Raw genomic sequence first — 16327 nt, forward strand, 5'->3', positions numbered from 1 at the left:
ACAGCCTGATTTTTTCCCAAAAATCCACATTCAAATAAAAATAGCTGACTTCCTGTTGGTCGCAGCTAATGGGTGTAAATTAGAAAGTTGTCCAGCTTGATGAGAACAATATATGTACCGAGTTTGGTATCTGTAGCTAAAATTAACCCCCCCACTTTGACAAAAGGTGGCGCTATAGAGCGCCTCCTCCATGCCCATTTATGAGCTTTTGACAGTCTCTAACTATCATTAATACTGATGTGTGTGTTGAGTTTCATGAAATTCTAAGCTTATTAAGTGCCCCAAAAACACAGGAATCAAATGTTAAAGTTTGACACGTTGCCATGGCAACAGCATTTAAATGGAAAACCGTTCGAGATATTAAAAATCCCCTGGCAATTTTGCACCCCCAATGTCTTGAGATCATGTTGACAGAGTTTGGTGGCAATCCGAAAAAAAAAAACCTAGCAGGAGTATCGCAAATTCCAGAGCATGCGCTTTTCAGAAAACCTTGAATATCTGACTTCCTGTTGGGTGAAGCATGGACTGTGAGCACGAAAGCTGTTCAGCCTAATGAGGTCTATATGTGTATGAATTTTCGTAACTGTAGGTCAACCGGTGTGCGCTACAGAGCCCCTCAAAAGTCGCCTTTTTAGGGCTTGGGCCCTAATGACTACACTTTAACTTACTAATGTGTACAATTTATCACAACCATGTAACATATTGAGATGTTCATTTAAATTTGGCATTTCACTATTGAGTAGCTGACAAATATGTATGTGAATGTATAGAGAAAAACCTTTCTATAAGCTTTTTTTCCCCACTATTTTGACTGTTCACTTCAATAATCCTGGTGTGAAGAATAAATTACAAATATTCAAAAAAAAAAAAAAAAGAAAACGGCACATGTATTACCTATGCAAAAATTAAGAAAGAAATGTTTAATAAGTATGTCATATTGCAGGACACTGCTTGAAATTGTATGTGAACTTCCTAATTAGTACTGCTGTTGTGTTATTAGTTTTATTCAGACATGCTATTTTGAGTATTATGCTTTATTTCTTACTCTTTAGTTAACTGGGATACTGTGTGGCGAGCCAATACAACCACCAAATTTACTTTCAACACACAGATGAACCGTAATGTGGGTGTCCTGCGACTGTTCCCGGGAATCACTGCTCGTACGGTAAGGCTGTGTGGTTTTTGCTAAATCTCTTCATTCAGCATTTTACATTTACATTTTTAATTACATAATGATAGTTTTGGATGAACTATTCCTTTAAGAGGTTTCAGATGTTTAAATGATATTTCTTCTTTCATTAGGTCAGGGCCTTCTTGCAGTCGACTATGGACGGGGTCGTATTGGAGACGTACGGCAGTGGTAACGCCCCAGACAACTGCGCTGACCTGCTGGATGAGATCCGTAAGGCGACCAAGAGAGGACTCATCATGGTCAACTGCACTCGGTGTCTCAGAGGCACAGTCACAACCTCATACGCCACTGGCCAGGTACAGGTATTTGTTTGGGAAAGACCTCATGTGGGTGATTCCAGGAGTGTGTAATCCTTTAATGTTCCCTCTCAGGCTCTGAGTAATGCCGGTGTGATTGCTGGGTTTGATATGACCTCGGAAGCTGCCTTTTCAAAACTTGCCTATGTGCTGGCAAAACAAGACCTCAGTTTAGAAGAGAAGAAGGAGGTATTCAAAAATGTCTCTTAAAAATACATTTAAACAACACATGACATATGTTGTCAGTTATTAAATTATTTACATTTATTCTTTAAGGTAAATTGTTTTTATTCTTTTACAAATATATATATAAATGTTCAGACTTCTTAAAAAGGTTTTCTTTTGACAAACTGCAAGCCATTTGTTTTCAATTAATTAATTAAACCTGTTATTTGTTCATAAGATGCTGAGTCGCAATCTGCGTGGTGAGATGGTGGCTGACCCAAAAGGAGCAAAGCTTTCTTTCAGTGACAGTCACCTTAATCAGGGCATTCCCTGGTCCATCAGGTCATTCAAGTCCCTCAGCGTTAGCTGTAAAGAGGTAATGTAACCTGTAATTTCTCTGTTTCAAACATTGTTTTGCACTTCAAACACTCGGGAGTAGGGGTGTGTGATATAGAGTATGCACTGACGTCACTTGCCCACTGGGACACACCTCCTCAGCTGGACTGAGTGGCAATCTTGCAACATGACTGGCTTTAGTAGGCGAAACTGAAATAAATGCATGTGTACAGTGTTTCCTCACCTACTGTATGGGGGATTGAACTAACGAGAAAGTTCTGAAGCTTAGACAATGTTTTTAGTACATCATCCTGATATATGTCAAATGATCAAGGGAAATTTGTTTTCTCAGTTCATGACCCCATAAACAGTTAATTACAAAATATGTGGACTTTTACCTCACTAGCATAATTAATTTAGCAATAAAGGTGTTAAAAATGCAGATTGTGTGTTTGAACATATCAGAGGGTGAGATTCATTCATAGTGAATTCCCACCCAGTTTGTAAATTTGTATACTGTAGCTCTATATGGTAGAACCATATTAAGAAGAAGAAGAGGCTGATGAACAGTTGTGATCAACTATATTATTACTGATATCCACAGAAGCTTGAAGATGCACTAAAGCCCAGTCCGGCCTGTGCTGCTGCTAAGATTGGAGACATTGATGCTTTAGAGATCTTAAGGGAAATGGTAAGAAATTGATACCTGTTCAGACACCTTTGAAAGTATACATGCATACATGCCTTAGAGCAAGATTTGCTAGGAAGTGGGGTTTTATAAGAGTTTGCCCCTTCTCTTTAGGTAAGGTGCCAGTGTGATTTTAATGACCACAGAGGATGGTGCTTTGTAACAGTATATTGTTCCCATCACTATACTGGGGCTTTAGGACCCACAGAGACCACAGGTTGAACTCCACTGCTGGCCCCATTAACACCTCTTCCAGCAGCAACCTAGTTTTCCCAGAAGGTCTCGCATTTAGGTACTGACAAGGCTCAAGGCTTCCTAAAACAGGGGTGGGGAACCTTGATCCTGGAAGGCCTGTGTTCCTGCAGAGTTTAGCTCTAACCATGAAAAAAAATGTTCAGGTGTGTTTGATTAGGGTTGGAGCTAAACTCTGCAGGGACACTTGCCCAGAGGATCAACGTTCCCCACCCCGTCCTAAAACCATCAGCAGTCAGTTCTCCACTCATGCAGGAACTCAAACCAACCACATCCACTGCTAAAACTCCCCTCTCCTTATTCTGTCTCCTCACTGACACAGAAGTATCTAAACTTCTTATCTTTAGCCATCCTATGACCTGTCCTCTAGACCCAGTCCCCTCACACCTTCTTCAAGCTATCTCTCCTACACATTTACCAGCACTAAAACATATCCTCAACCCTGAAAAAAAAAATACCAACCTGTATCCTGAAGACCTTGATTAGCTTGTTCAGGTGGGTTTGGTTTGATTAGAGTTGAAGCTAAACTCTGCAGGGACACCAGCCCTCCATGATCAACGTTCCTCACCCCTGGTCTACAGGGTGATATGGCTAGCAAATCAGCTGTGCTGGTTCACAGTATCAAGTTCAGTCTAGCAAAACAAGATACAGGACATGATTCATGTCTTTCTACATAGGGCACTGACCTGAGCAATCCCAATTATGATGGCCGCACTCCCCTTCACATCGCCGCATGTGAGGGGCATCTGAATGTAGTGAGGTATCTCCTGAATAAAGGGGTCACCATCAATGCCAAAGATCGCTTTGGTGATACACCTCTTCACAATGCTGTTCGCTTGAGGTAAGACTGATTTAAAGACGTAGACCACCCAAAATTAATTCTGTCATCATTTACTTGTCATTACATTTGTCATTCCAAACCTGTTATGAATTTCCTTTTTTCTGCTGAACATGAAAATATATTTTAAAAGAAATGTTGGTAACCAGTTTCAGGTTCCACTGACTTCCATAGTATTTTTTTTGTCCATAATGGGATGCATTTGGTTACCATGAGACAAAGTATATGATGGTATATATATTTTTTCAAGCCTCATCGCACTGTTAAATACAGACTGAACGGCGGCTCAAAACTTCCGACCACTGCACGCAAACTTCATCTTAGGGACCTGCACGGGATGGATTTTTTTGTCCCGCTCCCACAAGATTTTGTCCCGCGCCCACCCGCAAAAGTATGTTATTTCATCCTGTTCCCGCCCGCGACATTCATGTTTTGTCCCACTCCTGCCTGCAAAAGCCTGCACAAAAGTAACTATGTATTTTTTTCACTACATCAATGAAATGTTCATGAAATAGTTCTGTAACAGCTCGTAATTTCCACAAGATCTCACTGAAACCACTGCTATTCTTAACAGAAAAGCAAGCATCGGCTGCGTGCATGCATGGCAAAATGCAAGCAAAAAAAATCCCTTAAAGCTGACATCTTAATTCATCGTGATCTCATAAAGCTCTCATAACACAATAAATATATGCACAATGAATCTTCCACAATGTCTTCACTTTGCGTGTTGTAATGAGAGGATTTGTGAGCATGCAACATTCAGCACTGTGCAAGAACTTATAAGCGGTGAGTGGATTTTAACTTAAACACCACTGATTGGCCAATGCGTTCCAGAAATCAACAAATGGCTACACTGCTCAAGCTGCAAACACGTGCACCTGTTAATAATTTTTATGTTATATTAGTTGTTTTTATGCAATAGATGAATAACAATTTGTTTTTTATTTTATGTTTAGATATTTCTATTTTGCGATTCTTGCAAATTGTTTTATTCTCCCGCATCCCGCCCACACCCGCACTCGTCAGTCAAGTTTTGTCCCACACCGCACTCTGTTGCGTCATGTCCCGTGGGAGTGCAAGTCTCTACTTCATCTCTTGGCTGCATGAAACAAACCGTCACGCTAATATGAAGGTAAAGACGATCAGAGTAATACTAACGAACTTGCGCGTGCCTAATGTATGACACTCTTGTATATCAGAGTCGTACATTAGGCATGCATAAGTCCCCTATTGATTCACAAACTATTCGCGGTCTAGTGAGTGGTCTTTTGGCATCCCCCTGTTGTCCTGTTTGGCAGGTTCACTTACTTACGAAAAAGTACTCTGAAGTTGTAAAGAGTGTCTTAATTAAAGAATTCAGGAGCTTTAAATCTGTAAATGTATATATGTTAAAAAGTTAGAACTGAGCAGAGGGTTTTCTTTTAAATTAAAAAGTATAGCTTTAATTTAAAATTTGTTTGAATTTTGAGTTTTTTTTATAACATGCAGTAGAAGAATAAAAAGGCAAAACAAATGTTTTGGTTAATAAAAAAGGTTTAAAAATAAAGAGAATTAAGAGAAAATGTCAGGCATAGGGGGGTCTTGCAAAACTGACTGGAGAAGGAAGGGGGGCCCCAGTGTAAAAAAGGTTGAGAGCCCCTGCTCTAGTAGACACTTAGAGAAAGCCGTGTCCGTAGCACTGTGTGAAAACACTCCAAATCAATTGTACCGCGCAGCCTGTGGCGTCATTAGTGGCATGCCCGGAAGTGTCTGGAGACGTGAAACAGTCAGGCCCTAGGCATGGCAAGAGAGACGTTCCCCTTTAAGGTGTCTTACACTGTGTCCTCTAGTGGACACTATGGGGAACAAAATTACCCATATGCCATTCCTTGGTGCATTGCCTGTCCACCTGGTGAGAGAGCACTAAACATAGTGGCAAACATACACCAATAATGCCCGGACAGTTAAACTAACTTGGGGGAAATAGGGAACCCAACCAACATTAATATTAAGGAGGAACATACCAAGTTGGAAACACAACTGTCCTCAAACATCTATGTTCCTAAAGACAATGGGCCATTTACTTAACCCTCTGGACTCTAAGGGGGTTTTGAGGTGGTTCTTAAACAAGTACATCTTTGATAAACTTCCATGTAAGTAAAGAAGAACTGCTTCTTACCTTTCCCTCAGCAGTCCTGCGAATGCATACAATGAGCACATCCCACATTCTCCAGAGTCTAACATACTCCATCCACACATTTTCACAAAGAAATAAGCGCAACAAGGACATTCAGATCTCTCAAGAATGAATACTCGTGCTTCTTGCCCACACACACAACATATGAGTCATGTGAATCTGCAGGCATCAAAGCAAAGCCTCTAAATGAGGCTAAACATGCGCGCTCCTCACTCATGCACAAAACACATCAATCAAGCGTGTCCTGAGGTCCTCAAATTAAGGCATGCACTACCTGGAATGGTTTGCTAAATGTTGCCTGTATGTACACAAACATATGGCTCCTGAAGACAAAAAAGCTGATGTCATGCATTACAGGCACCCTCTTATACTTCCGGGCATGCCGCTAATGATGTTATGGGCTGCACGGTCCTATGGATTTGGAGTGTTTTCACACATGCTTTAGACAGTGCTCATGCTGATGGCATTTCCCAGTCCTGGGGGACCTCTGCTCTGCACATTTTGCATGTCTCCCTTATTTAACACACCTTATTGAGATCATCAGCTCGTTCGTTATGTTCATGGATATCTCTCCTAATAAGCTGATGATCTCAATCAGGTGTTTTAAATAAGACATGCAAAATGTGCTGAGCAGGGGTCCCCCAGGACTGGGTTTGAAAACCACTGCACTAGAGGTGAGTTAACTCCTTGAAGGGGAACCCTATTTTAATAGACTTATGTTTCTCTGTGCATAACTTTTCTATATCTGTAGGCACACCAATGTTGTGGAACTGCTGAGGAAGCCTGGAGCTCACTTTTCCCAGGATGAAATGGAGAGTGTTAAAACAGAGTTGTGCAGGTTTTATTTACCTACTCATAATTTCTTCACAATCCCTCCTTCTCTTATTGCTTTTATAAACCTGAGGACACAGTGAATTGATAATTGACACAACCCTAACAACACACAAATGTCTGGCTGATGTTGACCCCAAAAGTTAAATTGGCAAGATGTAGCTGAAAGAGCGCATGCTGACTGGGAATATGTTGCAGAGTTAGCATCTGACTGCAATTGCTCTCTGGCTAATGTTTGGACTATGCAAAGCTGTAAATCCCGGCCGCTCTGCGTAGCACAGCGGTTCCTAATTCCAATCCTCATGACCCCCCCACTCTCTTCACCTGCTTCAAATCATCATGAATTTACATGGTCCCTACACAGTGTTCTTTGCTCTCTACTTCAAGAATGAGAAAAGTTTCCTTCACTTTGAAACATTCATTTACAAATTTGCACTATGCCACTGCTGCAGCATCTTCACACACACACACGAACTTACTAGAGAAGTGTGAAATGTGACAATATACCTCTGTAAATAAATACAATTTAAATTCATGTCTCACACAATTTAATGCCCTTTGAATGGTACATATATGTTCACTTAGAACTGGAATCATCATGCTGTGAAGTGCACATCTCAGGAAACTATATGGTCGAACAGTACAAACATCTGAAGTGATAAGAGATACATACAAAATGTGTAGGGTTGCAAAGACTGGAACCCTACATCCTACACCGTACAACCCTACAAAATGCAGAGTAGTTGCAAGGACTAGAATTGAGAACCACTGTACTAGCGGACCACTTCTCCAACAGTGGTCTGCTGGTTTATAATAAATGTTTTCTGGCGGCCCACTGTCGATCTAGGGTTCATAATTCTTCCCACTGCCCATAATGTCCATCCACACAATAATAAAAAAAAAAAAAAAAAAAAAAAAAAAAAAAAAAAAAATCAAAAACAATATTCTTTCTCCTTCTCCATGTACGAAAGCACAGCAAGGCAATGAAGGATCAGGCAGGGCAAGACAAGACAGGACAGGAACCTACAAAGGAGCATTGGACAACAAACTGTCACAGGAATGCAAACACACAAGGAGAATAAATAGGGAGCAAACAAGTCTGGTATTTGACTAATTTAAACTAAAAGAGTGTGTGCCTTGGTCATCTGTGAACAATTTTATGTTTTACCAGTTTGACCGGGCACTATGAATATTGGACATGAGCACTCCTGAACTAAAAACAAACTGGTATGACCTAAACATTCCACTGCTCAACATCTAGTCCTTACCCTCCGAGAAATTGCTGGAAATACATTAATATGTTAACAGCAATTTTAAAAATAGCTACCGTGACCATTAGTTAAACAAGTTGGTTATGAGCCAGTCTCCTCACCTGTCCTGTAGTACACTGAGCGCCTTACTAGTAACTTTTAAGTGTCACAGAATTAGTTTTTTTTTTTTTTTTCTGATTTACCTCAAGCGAAAACTGAAAACCACAGATGTTGCTGGAATTAGTCACTTTCTCTCTGGTGGGTTGCAAAGAGATGAAAAACTGGGCACACGCAAATAGATAAGCACGGCATCGCCCTCTGATAGTGTAGACATTTGATGAGAAAAAACAGAGCACTGAACATATCCGCCTATGCCTGGCTGATAGTTCTTATTTGATATAGAACAACAATTTACAAATAATGTACTCACCCCTTTGTCATCCAAGATGTTCATGTCTTTCTGTCTTCAGTCGTAAAGAAATTATGGTTTTTGAGGAAAGCATTTCAGGATTTTTCTTCTTATAATGGACTTCATTGGTCATTTTTTTCAAAAAATAAAAAATTGTATACTTAAGCAAAAAAGCTTGTGTAGCACAGGCTCTGGGATGCGCGTCCACAATGTTATCCATCTTATTTTCTCCTACAACTTTAGAATCGTCTGACATAGTTGTACCTTTTTGTTTGTAAACAGCGTTTGACTTACTTGCACTTCCTTAGTCTTTGCGCTTTGTAAAGACTGGGTCTGTAGTTCCGCCTACGTTACACGTGACCTTTCGACCTGATTCAATAGTACGCAGAGTCGTGGACGAGCATCCCAGAGCTAGTGCTGCACGAGCTTTTGTGCTTAAAAAGTATACAAATTTTATTGTTTCGCTAGATAAGACCCTTCTTCCTCAGCTGGGATCGTTTAGAGCCCTTTGAAGCTGCATTTACACTACATTTTGGAAGTTCAAAATCAGGGCAGAAAAATCCTGAAATGCTTTCCTCAAAAAACATAACTTCTTTACGACTGAAGACAGAAAGACATGAACATCTTGGATGACAAGGGGGTGAGTAAATAATTTGTAAACTGTTGTTCTGGAAGTGGACTTCTCCTTTAAGGAGGCCGATGTTTCACTTAGGCTGACGTTGGCCAGAAGTATGTGTGCTGTCCAGGAAATGTTTTTATTATTATCATTCAGTAGTAGTAGTAATAGTATTACTAATTAATTTTATAGTAGTAGTACTTTTATTGCAGTAGTACAGTTAATTACTTTAACACATTAATGTAAAGTTTACTGTGACACATAAACACAGTAAATGTGTTATGAATGATGAATGCACTTATAGAGATTCTAAGAAAATCTGTTTTTTACAGTCTTGCAGCAAGTGGCAACTTGGAAGAACTGAAGACTTGGGAATTAGCTGGGGTTGATCTAACCATGTGCGATTATGTGCCAATGCTCATTAAAGTGGTGAGTTAATGCAGGTATTTGTGTGTGTAGTACAGAACTATACCCAAACAACTGTCAGTTTTGCCGACATTTAATTAATATTGCAGGATGAAATTAGTTACTATATACTGTTGCATTGGGTAAAAAATTCTGTGTTGTCAAAGCAATGTCCTAATGTTAATAAATGTCATAAATTCTTCCTGTAATCTTTTCATGAATCTCACCTTCAGGCAAAAGCTGCAGGACATAAGAATGTTGTTGAGTTCTTAAAGCAGCCTACTCAGTGCCAGGTAATTCAGGTAGGAAACATTTATTGAAAAATGTGTAACTAACATGTTACTTTTTTCTGTATCTGTTAATTCATTCTAAAATACGAAATTAAATGAATCAAGTAGTGCGACTCTTCAAAAATGTAATGATACTAATAAATTCATGAATATTTTTACATACAGTACTGTGCAAAAGTCTTAGGCCACTAGTATTTTCATCAGCTAAAAAATGGTTTAAAGTCAGTTAAAGTCAGTCTTTTGCTGTAGTGTGTCAGTAGGAAATATCAGATTACATTTCCAAACATTCATTTTGCCATTAATCTTAATAAGCCAGTGAGATTATTGCACAAGGAGTCTGACAACAGTGAGGGCTCTGCACAGAGATCTGATCTCATCATCATCCAGTCTGTCTCTGGAATGACATGAAGAAACAGAACAAACTCAGACAGACTAAATCCAGAAGAACTGTGACAAAGTCTCCAGGATGCTTCAAGAAACCTACCAGCAAAGCTGCAGCACTGTTAAAAGTTTTAGGCACTTAAAAACACTGCAAAATGAGGATGCTGTCATAAATAGATTTTCTTTATCAATTACCTTCTATTAACTAAATGAAATCAACAGTTGGTGCGATCATTCTTTGCGTTTACAGCAGCTTTTGCCCTAGGTGCACTTGCGCAAAATTTTTTAGGTAGCTTTGCAGGTAGGTCTCTTGAAACTTGACGTTGCCACACTTCTTCTGGATTTACTCTGTTTCAGTTTGTTCTGTGTCTTCATGTCATTCCAGAGACAGACTGGATGATGATGAGATCAGATCTCTGTGTGGAGCACTGGCTGTTGTCAGACTCCTTGTGCAAACAAAAATCTCACTAGATTATTACAATTAATGGCAAACAGAATGTTTGGAAATGTAAACTGATATTTTTTTACTGACACACTACAGCAAAAGATAGAAATAACTTACTTTAAACCATTTTTTAGCTGGTGAAAATACTAGTGGCTTTTGCACAGTACTGTATATAACATGAATTTTTTTTTTTTTTTTTTTTGCACGAAAACTAAACAAAAAATGTTAATAATTTAGTTTAAAAAAAAAAACTTCCTTGAAAACTATAACGATATAGATGCAGGTATAAAGATATTTTATTACTTTTTACTTGATAGTTACACCATATGTTATAGTCATTAAATTGAAACTTTTACTTTTTTTTTTTTTTTTTTTCTTTTTTTTTTTTTCAAGACTATGCAAAACTTATATTTGTTGTTTTTAAATATTTTACCTAGAGTGGTTTGTTTCAAATGGTTCTGTGGAGTGACGTGATTTGTTAGAAATGCATGTATTCCATTCTGTATTGTAATGTATTCCACATACATAAGGAATGTGCTATTTGAAATATTTATATAGCTTGTATATTACTAATGTAAGTTATGTTTGTCAGCTCCCCAAAAGAATTGTATCAACTGAAATATGCTGTATATGCCTGTCTTTCCATGGATTGATACATATTAAAAAAATTAGTTCACTTTCAGAATAAAAATTTCCTGATAATTTACTTACTTCTCTCATCCAAGATGTTCATGTCTTTCTTTGTTCAGGCGAACAGAAATGAAGGTTTTTGAGGAAAACAGGAATCTAAAATTTGTCTCCATATAGTGGGAGCCAACTGGTCTAAGTTCTAATGCAGCTTTAAGGGATCTACACAATCCCAGCCAAGGAATAAGGGACTTATCTAGCAAAACGATCAGTCATTTTCTTAAAAAAAAGAAAATGACTGATTTTTTTTTTTTTTTTATGCTCACACTAGCTCTGCGATGCAGGTACACAACTTGGCGTATTATGTAATTATGTTGGAAAGGTCATGCGCAGTTCTTCGTCTGTGTACTCCTGTTCAATCATCGGACATTGTTGGCATTTGACTTTCCTTTTATATATGTATGTGTATATATATATATATATATATATATATATATATATATATATATATATATATATATATACACATACACACACAGTAGTCAACATATATATATATATATATATATATATATATATATATATATATATATACACTACCGTTCAAAAGTTTGGGGTCAGTAAGACTTGTAATAGTCTTTAAAGAAGTCTCTTATGCTCATCAAGGCTGCATTTATTTGATTAAAAATATAGAAAAAAAAACAGTAATATTGCAAAATGTTTTTACAATATAAAATAATGTTTTTTATTTTAACATACTTTAAAATAGAATTTATTCCTGTGATGAAAAGCTGAATTTTTATCAGCTGTTACTCCAGTCTTAAGTGTCACATGATCCTTCAGAAATCATTCTAATATGCGGATTTATTATTAGAATGATCAATGTTGGATAATATCAACAGTTGTGCTGCCAAATATTTTTTGGAACCTGTGATTTTTTTTTTTTTTTTTTTTTCAGGATTCTTTCATGAATAACAAGTTTAAAAAGTACAGTGTTTATTCAAAATATAAATATTTTATAACAATGTAAATTATTTATTATTAACTTTTAATAAACTTTTAATTATTAACTTAATACATCCTTGGTGAATAAAAGTATTAATTTCTTAAAAAAAAATAAAAATGTACTGACCCCAAACTTTTGAACGGTAGTGAATTTTTTTTGTTTTTTTTTTTTTGGTTTGTTTAGAAAATGACAGATCGTTTCAGTACAGAAGACCTTTCTTACTTGGCTGGGATTGTGTACTGTTCCCAGTCTCTGTTCCTGTGTTGCCTTATTTAGTCATATTCCTGTTTTCCAACCTGTCCTACAGGCCCCCTGCCCTGCACATTTTGCATGTCTCCCTCATCTAACACACCTGATTCAAATCATCAGCTCATTAGACCTGATTTGGGTGTGTCTAACAAGGGAGACATACAAAATGTTCAGGGCAGGGGGGCCTCCAGGACAGGTTTGATAACCCCTGATGCAGAGCCCTTTAAAGTTGCGTTGGACCTTAAATCCATTGGCTCCCATTGAAGTCCACTATATTAAGAAAAATCCTGGAATGTTTCCTTCAAAAACCGTAATTTCTGAAGAAAATGAAGAAAGAAAGAACATCTTGGATGACATGGGGGTGAGCAAATTATATGGAAATTTTTATTCTGGAAGTGAACTAATCCTTTAACAAAGGGGTCTCCAAACTTGGTCCTGGGGCTGATGTCCTGCAAGGTTTAGCTCCAACTTGCCTCATCACACCTGCCTGGAAGTTTCTAGTAGGGGCCTGTGCCTATAATACCTTGATTAGCTTATTCAGGTATATTTAATTAGGGTTGGACCTAAACTCTGCTGGACATTGGCCCTCCAGGACCGAGTTTGGAGACCCCTGCTTTAACAAGTATTTTGTCATCAGACAGTGAGTAATGAGGTAAAAATAGTTTCATTCATTTTACCCAGAGTAAAATTGTAACACATATTTAATATTTCATGTGAAAAAATCTCTCTCTCTGTCTCATATATATACCAACACAGCAAACACCTTCTCAAGGTGGGAAAGAATGCTGCAAAGTCACATAGAAGTGATTGTCTCGTAAGTGAAACTGACAGGAATATAGACCTTCTTTGATGTGTTTTCACCCCAGTCTCTGTTCTTGTGTTTCCTTATTTGGTCATATTCCTGTTCTCTTTTAGTTTTATTAGTCATTCTGTTCAGCTGTGTTCCCTCGTTACCTCATGTATTTAAGTTCCTGTTTGTGCATTCCTCTTTTGTCAGGTCTACTAGCTATGTACGTGTGTTTGTTCCTGCTCCTGTTGTGGATTTACCCCTGTGTTCACCTATTACAAAGACTGTTTACATTTATTCGTGCCTCCTGCATGCTTCCTGAAACAGCATACTGTGAGTCCTGTTTCCTGGAGAAACTTGCCAGTTCATATGCCGTCGGACCAGGTGCGTGAGCCGGTGACCACGCCCGCCACCAAAAAAGAAAGCCGTGGCCAGTGAGATCGCCAGTGAGAGCTTTTAATGGACCTGGGTATAAGGAAAGCGGAGGGAGATCTTATAGACTTGTATGTTGACCTGCCCCCTCTCCTCCCTCCTTCTTCGGGGCCCTCTGTCACCCTTGTTCCTACGTCCAGCCCAAAGAGGGCTCTGGTTTCCATGTCCAGCCTTGAGAGGGCTCCTGTTCCTGAGTTGAGCCCAGAAAGAGCTCCTGTTTCCAAGTCAAGCCCTGAAAAAGACTCTGTTCCCAAGTTGAGCCCAGAAAGAGCTCCTGTTTCCAAGTCCAACCCAAAGAGAGACTCTGTTTCTAAGGGCATCCCCAAGAGCCCGGAGGCTCACAAATGCCCGCCCTCCAACCCACTCCTGCCTCTTCCACCTCTGTCATCTGGCAGCCGCTCTTTTTACCCTCAGTGCTCCATCTGTGCGGTGGGCTCGCTGCGAGTCTGCCAGTCTCCATCTGCGTTATGGCTGGAGGATCCCTTGTCTCCGCCACCAGCCTCGGAGTCCAGGGCTCCACCTTGGCCCGGCAGTCCACTGGCTCCACTGGGCTCGCTCGTCCCTCCAGCTTTACCTCGGTCTGTCGTCGACCATCCTGCGCCTCGGGACTCCACTCCTCTGGCTTCGCCTCGTCCCTCTGGCTCTGTCTGGCTCCTCCATCCCTCAAAATCCACCTTGATCCTCTGTCGCTCCGGCTCCACCGCGGCCTCCCGGATCCATGCCTCTGTCGCTGGCGCCATTGGCTCCACCTTGGCTCTCCATCTCCACCTCATCTTCGCCGCTGTCGGTCGGCCCCCTGGAGTCGTCAGCCCTTCCTCCTTCTGTTTAGCTGTGTTTCCTCGTTACTCCCATGTATTTAAGTTCCTGTTTGTGCATTCCTCCTTTGTCGGGTCTACAATTTGTGTACATGTGTCATTCCTCATTCCTTGTGTGGATTACGCTGTGTTTCTTGGTTTTATTAAAAACTGTTTCGCTTACTTACGTCTCCTACGTTCCTTCCAGCAGCGCTATGTGACAGGAACATCCACTGCTGTGATAAAGGCATGTCAGGTAATGTGACATGGTCTTCGTGGCATGTTTTTTAACTAAAGTTACCAAAATCAGCAGCTTTAAGTTGACAAATAATACCTGTTTTTTACTTTGTATATTAGCTGTATATTGTTCAGGACATTTGATGTGTAACTGTTCAGGTGCAGTTGTAGTTTACACTGAGTTGTGCTGTATTCCAACAATGTTTGACCATTTTTATATCCATAAAAAAAAACTGTGATTCTGAATAACCTGGAGTCTTGATACATTAATATTTATATAAAACGATGTTGGACAATTTTTTAACATTAACATGTATCCAAATAATTTCAGAAAGTGATAAATAATAACACTAATCTGCATTTTGCAAATTGAACATTGCATTACTGCTTTAATTTGCATGAAAACATTATTACATTTTTGTCTTTCTGTCTTTTCTCTAGAATGGTGAATATATCAAGGCGTACTTTCTGCCACTTCTATTATCTTCCTTACTTGGACAAACATCCTCTTCAAATATAAAGAGCCCCACCCATACTTTTCAGGTTTGTCCCTCTAAGCAGTAAACAATAAGATAATAATGCATTGTGATGTTGTATTGCGACAGTAAAACATTTATATATCCTATTCATGTACAAGCACATTATTCAGACTGTATTACGGTACAGATACTGTAGCTGCTAATGTTAGACAATATGTCATAATTTCAATGTGATGTATTTATTGTTTCAGTGTATAATGAATTTAAATATCTGAAGATGTCAGAACTACTAGCTATTATTCTTTCAATCCAGTGTTCTTCATGTATTCACATACTGAATGTGCTTTATCACCTCTGCTGCTGTATTAATGTGAAATTATAAATAAAAGCATAAGGATGATTTTATGTACCATATTTACAGAGATGCAAAACAAAAAAAAAAGTAAAACCAAAATGCATATTAAAGTAGAGCAATCTCAGTGTTTTTCTTTGTTCTTTAGTTTTGTTCATCAGCAAATCTTTCTTATTCGTAGTAGTCATGGTTGTGTCGTTACATGACTAAAGAACAAATTACTCAGACCCAAAGCCCAGAGAGGTGAACTAATCATTTTATTTTCGGTACAGACTGCAAAGCCTATAGAGTCCAGGGTTCCTCAAATCTTGCCCTGGAAATCTTTACCCTGGAAATCTTAAATTATCAAATCTTTACCCTGATCAGACTTACCTACCTGTCATATCTAATGATCCTGAAGACATTGATTAGCATGTTCAGGTGTTTTATTAGGTTTACAGCTAAACTCTACTGGAAAGTTGATCTTGTGGACCAGATTTGAGGATCCCTGCTTTAGTCTATGGGGCTGGGATGACAAATGACTCAAAACCAAACCCAAAGACTTAAAAGGTGAACTAATAATTTCTGTTTCCTGTAAAGAGTAGGATGTTGTGCTTACGCAGTCAACACGAAATTAACAAATTCCTCACTGAGACAACTAAACAAGGAGACAACTTTCTCCGCCTGTCACGCAGAAGACCGGGGTTCGATTCCCGACGGGGAGAGCACCGATCCCCTAGCTGCTCCCTGGGTGCAATAGCAATATGGCTGCCCACTGCTCTGGGTTCACGGTGTGTGCATGTTTGTTCACTACT

The 16327-nt window shown here is 39.1% G+C and overlaps 1 protein-coding gene across 4 annotated transcripts in view; it reads left to right on the forward strand.

Moving 5' to 3' along the window:
• Positions 1-15643, forward strand: part of LOC127179572 (60 kDa lysophospholipase) — a 33125-nt gene extending 17482 nt beyond the window's left edge. Inside the window, exons 8-19 of one of the 4 annotated variants that reach the window (XR_007829532.1) lie at positions 1053-1165; positions 1303-1488; positions 1564-1677; positions 1892-2029; positions 2594-2680; positions 3607-3770; positions 6695-6781; positions 9382-9478; positions 9688-9756; positions 13209-13266; positions 14677-14721; positions 15144-15237. Coding sequence is in view for 1 of the 4 variants with exons in the window: in XM_051133189.1 (XP_050989146.1) it covers positions 1053-1165; positions 1303-1488; positions 1564-1677; positions 1892-2029; positions 2594-2680; positions 3607-3770; positions 6695-6781; positions 9382-9478; positions 9688-9756; positions 14674-14721; positions 15144-15266 (1226 nt within the window). In the remaining 3 variants the exon portion in view is untranslated. Of the gene's footprint in view, positions 1-1052; positions 1166-1302; positions 1489-1563; positions 1678-1891; positions 2030-2593; positions 2681-3606; positions 3771-4017; positions 4900-6694; positions 6782-9381; positions 9479-9687; positions 9757-13208; positions 13267-14673; positions 14722-15143 lie in introns of those variants that run through there. The other 3 variants (XR_007829531.1, XM_051133189.1, XR_007829533.1) reach the window with 3 other exon arrangements.
• Positions 15644-16327: the final 684 nt, after the last annotated feature.

This window comes from Labeo rohita, chromosome 17, assembly GCF_022985175.1.
Source record: "Labeo rohita strain BAU-BD-2019 chromosome 17, IGBB_LRoh.1.0, whole genome shotgun sequence".
Lineage (NCBI taxonomy): Eukaryota > Metazoa > Chordata > Actinopteri > Cypriniformes > Cyprinidae > Labeo > Labeo rohita.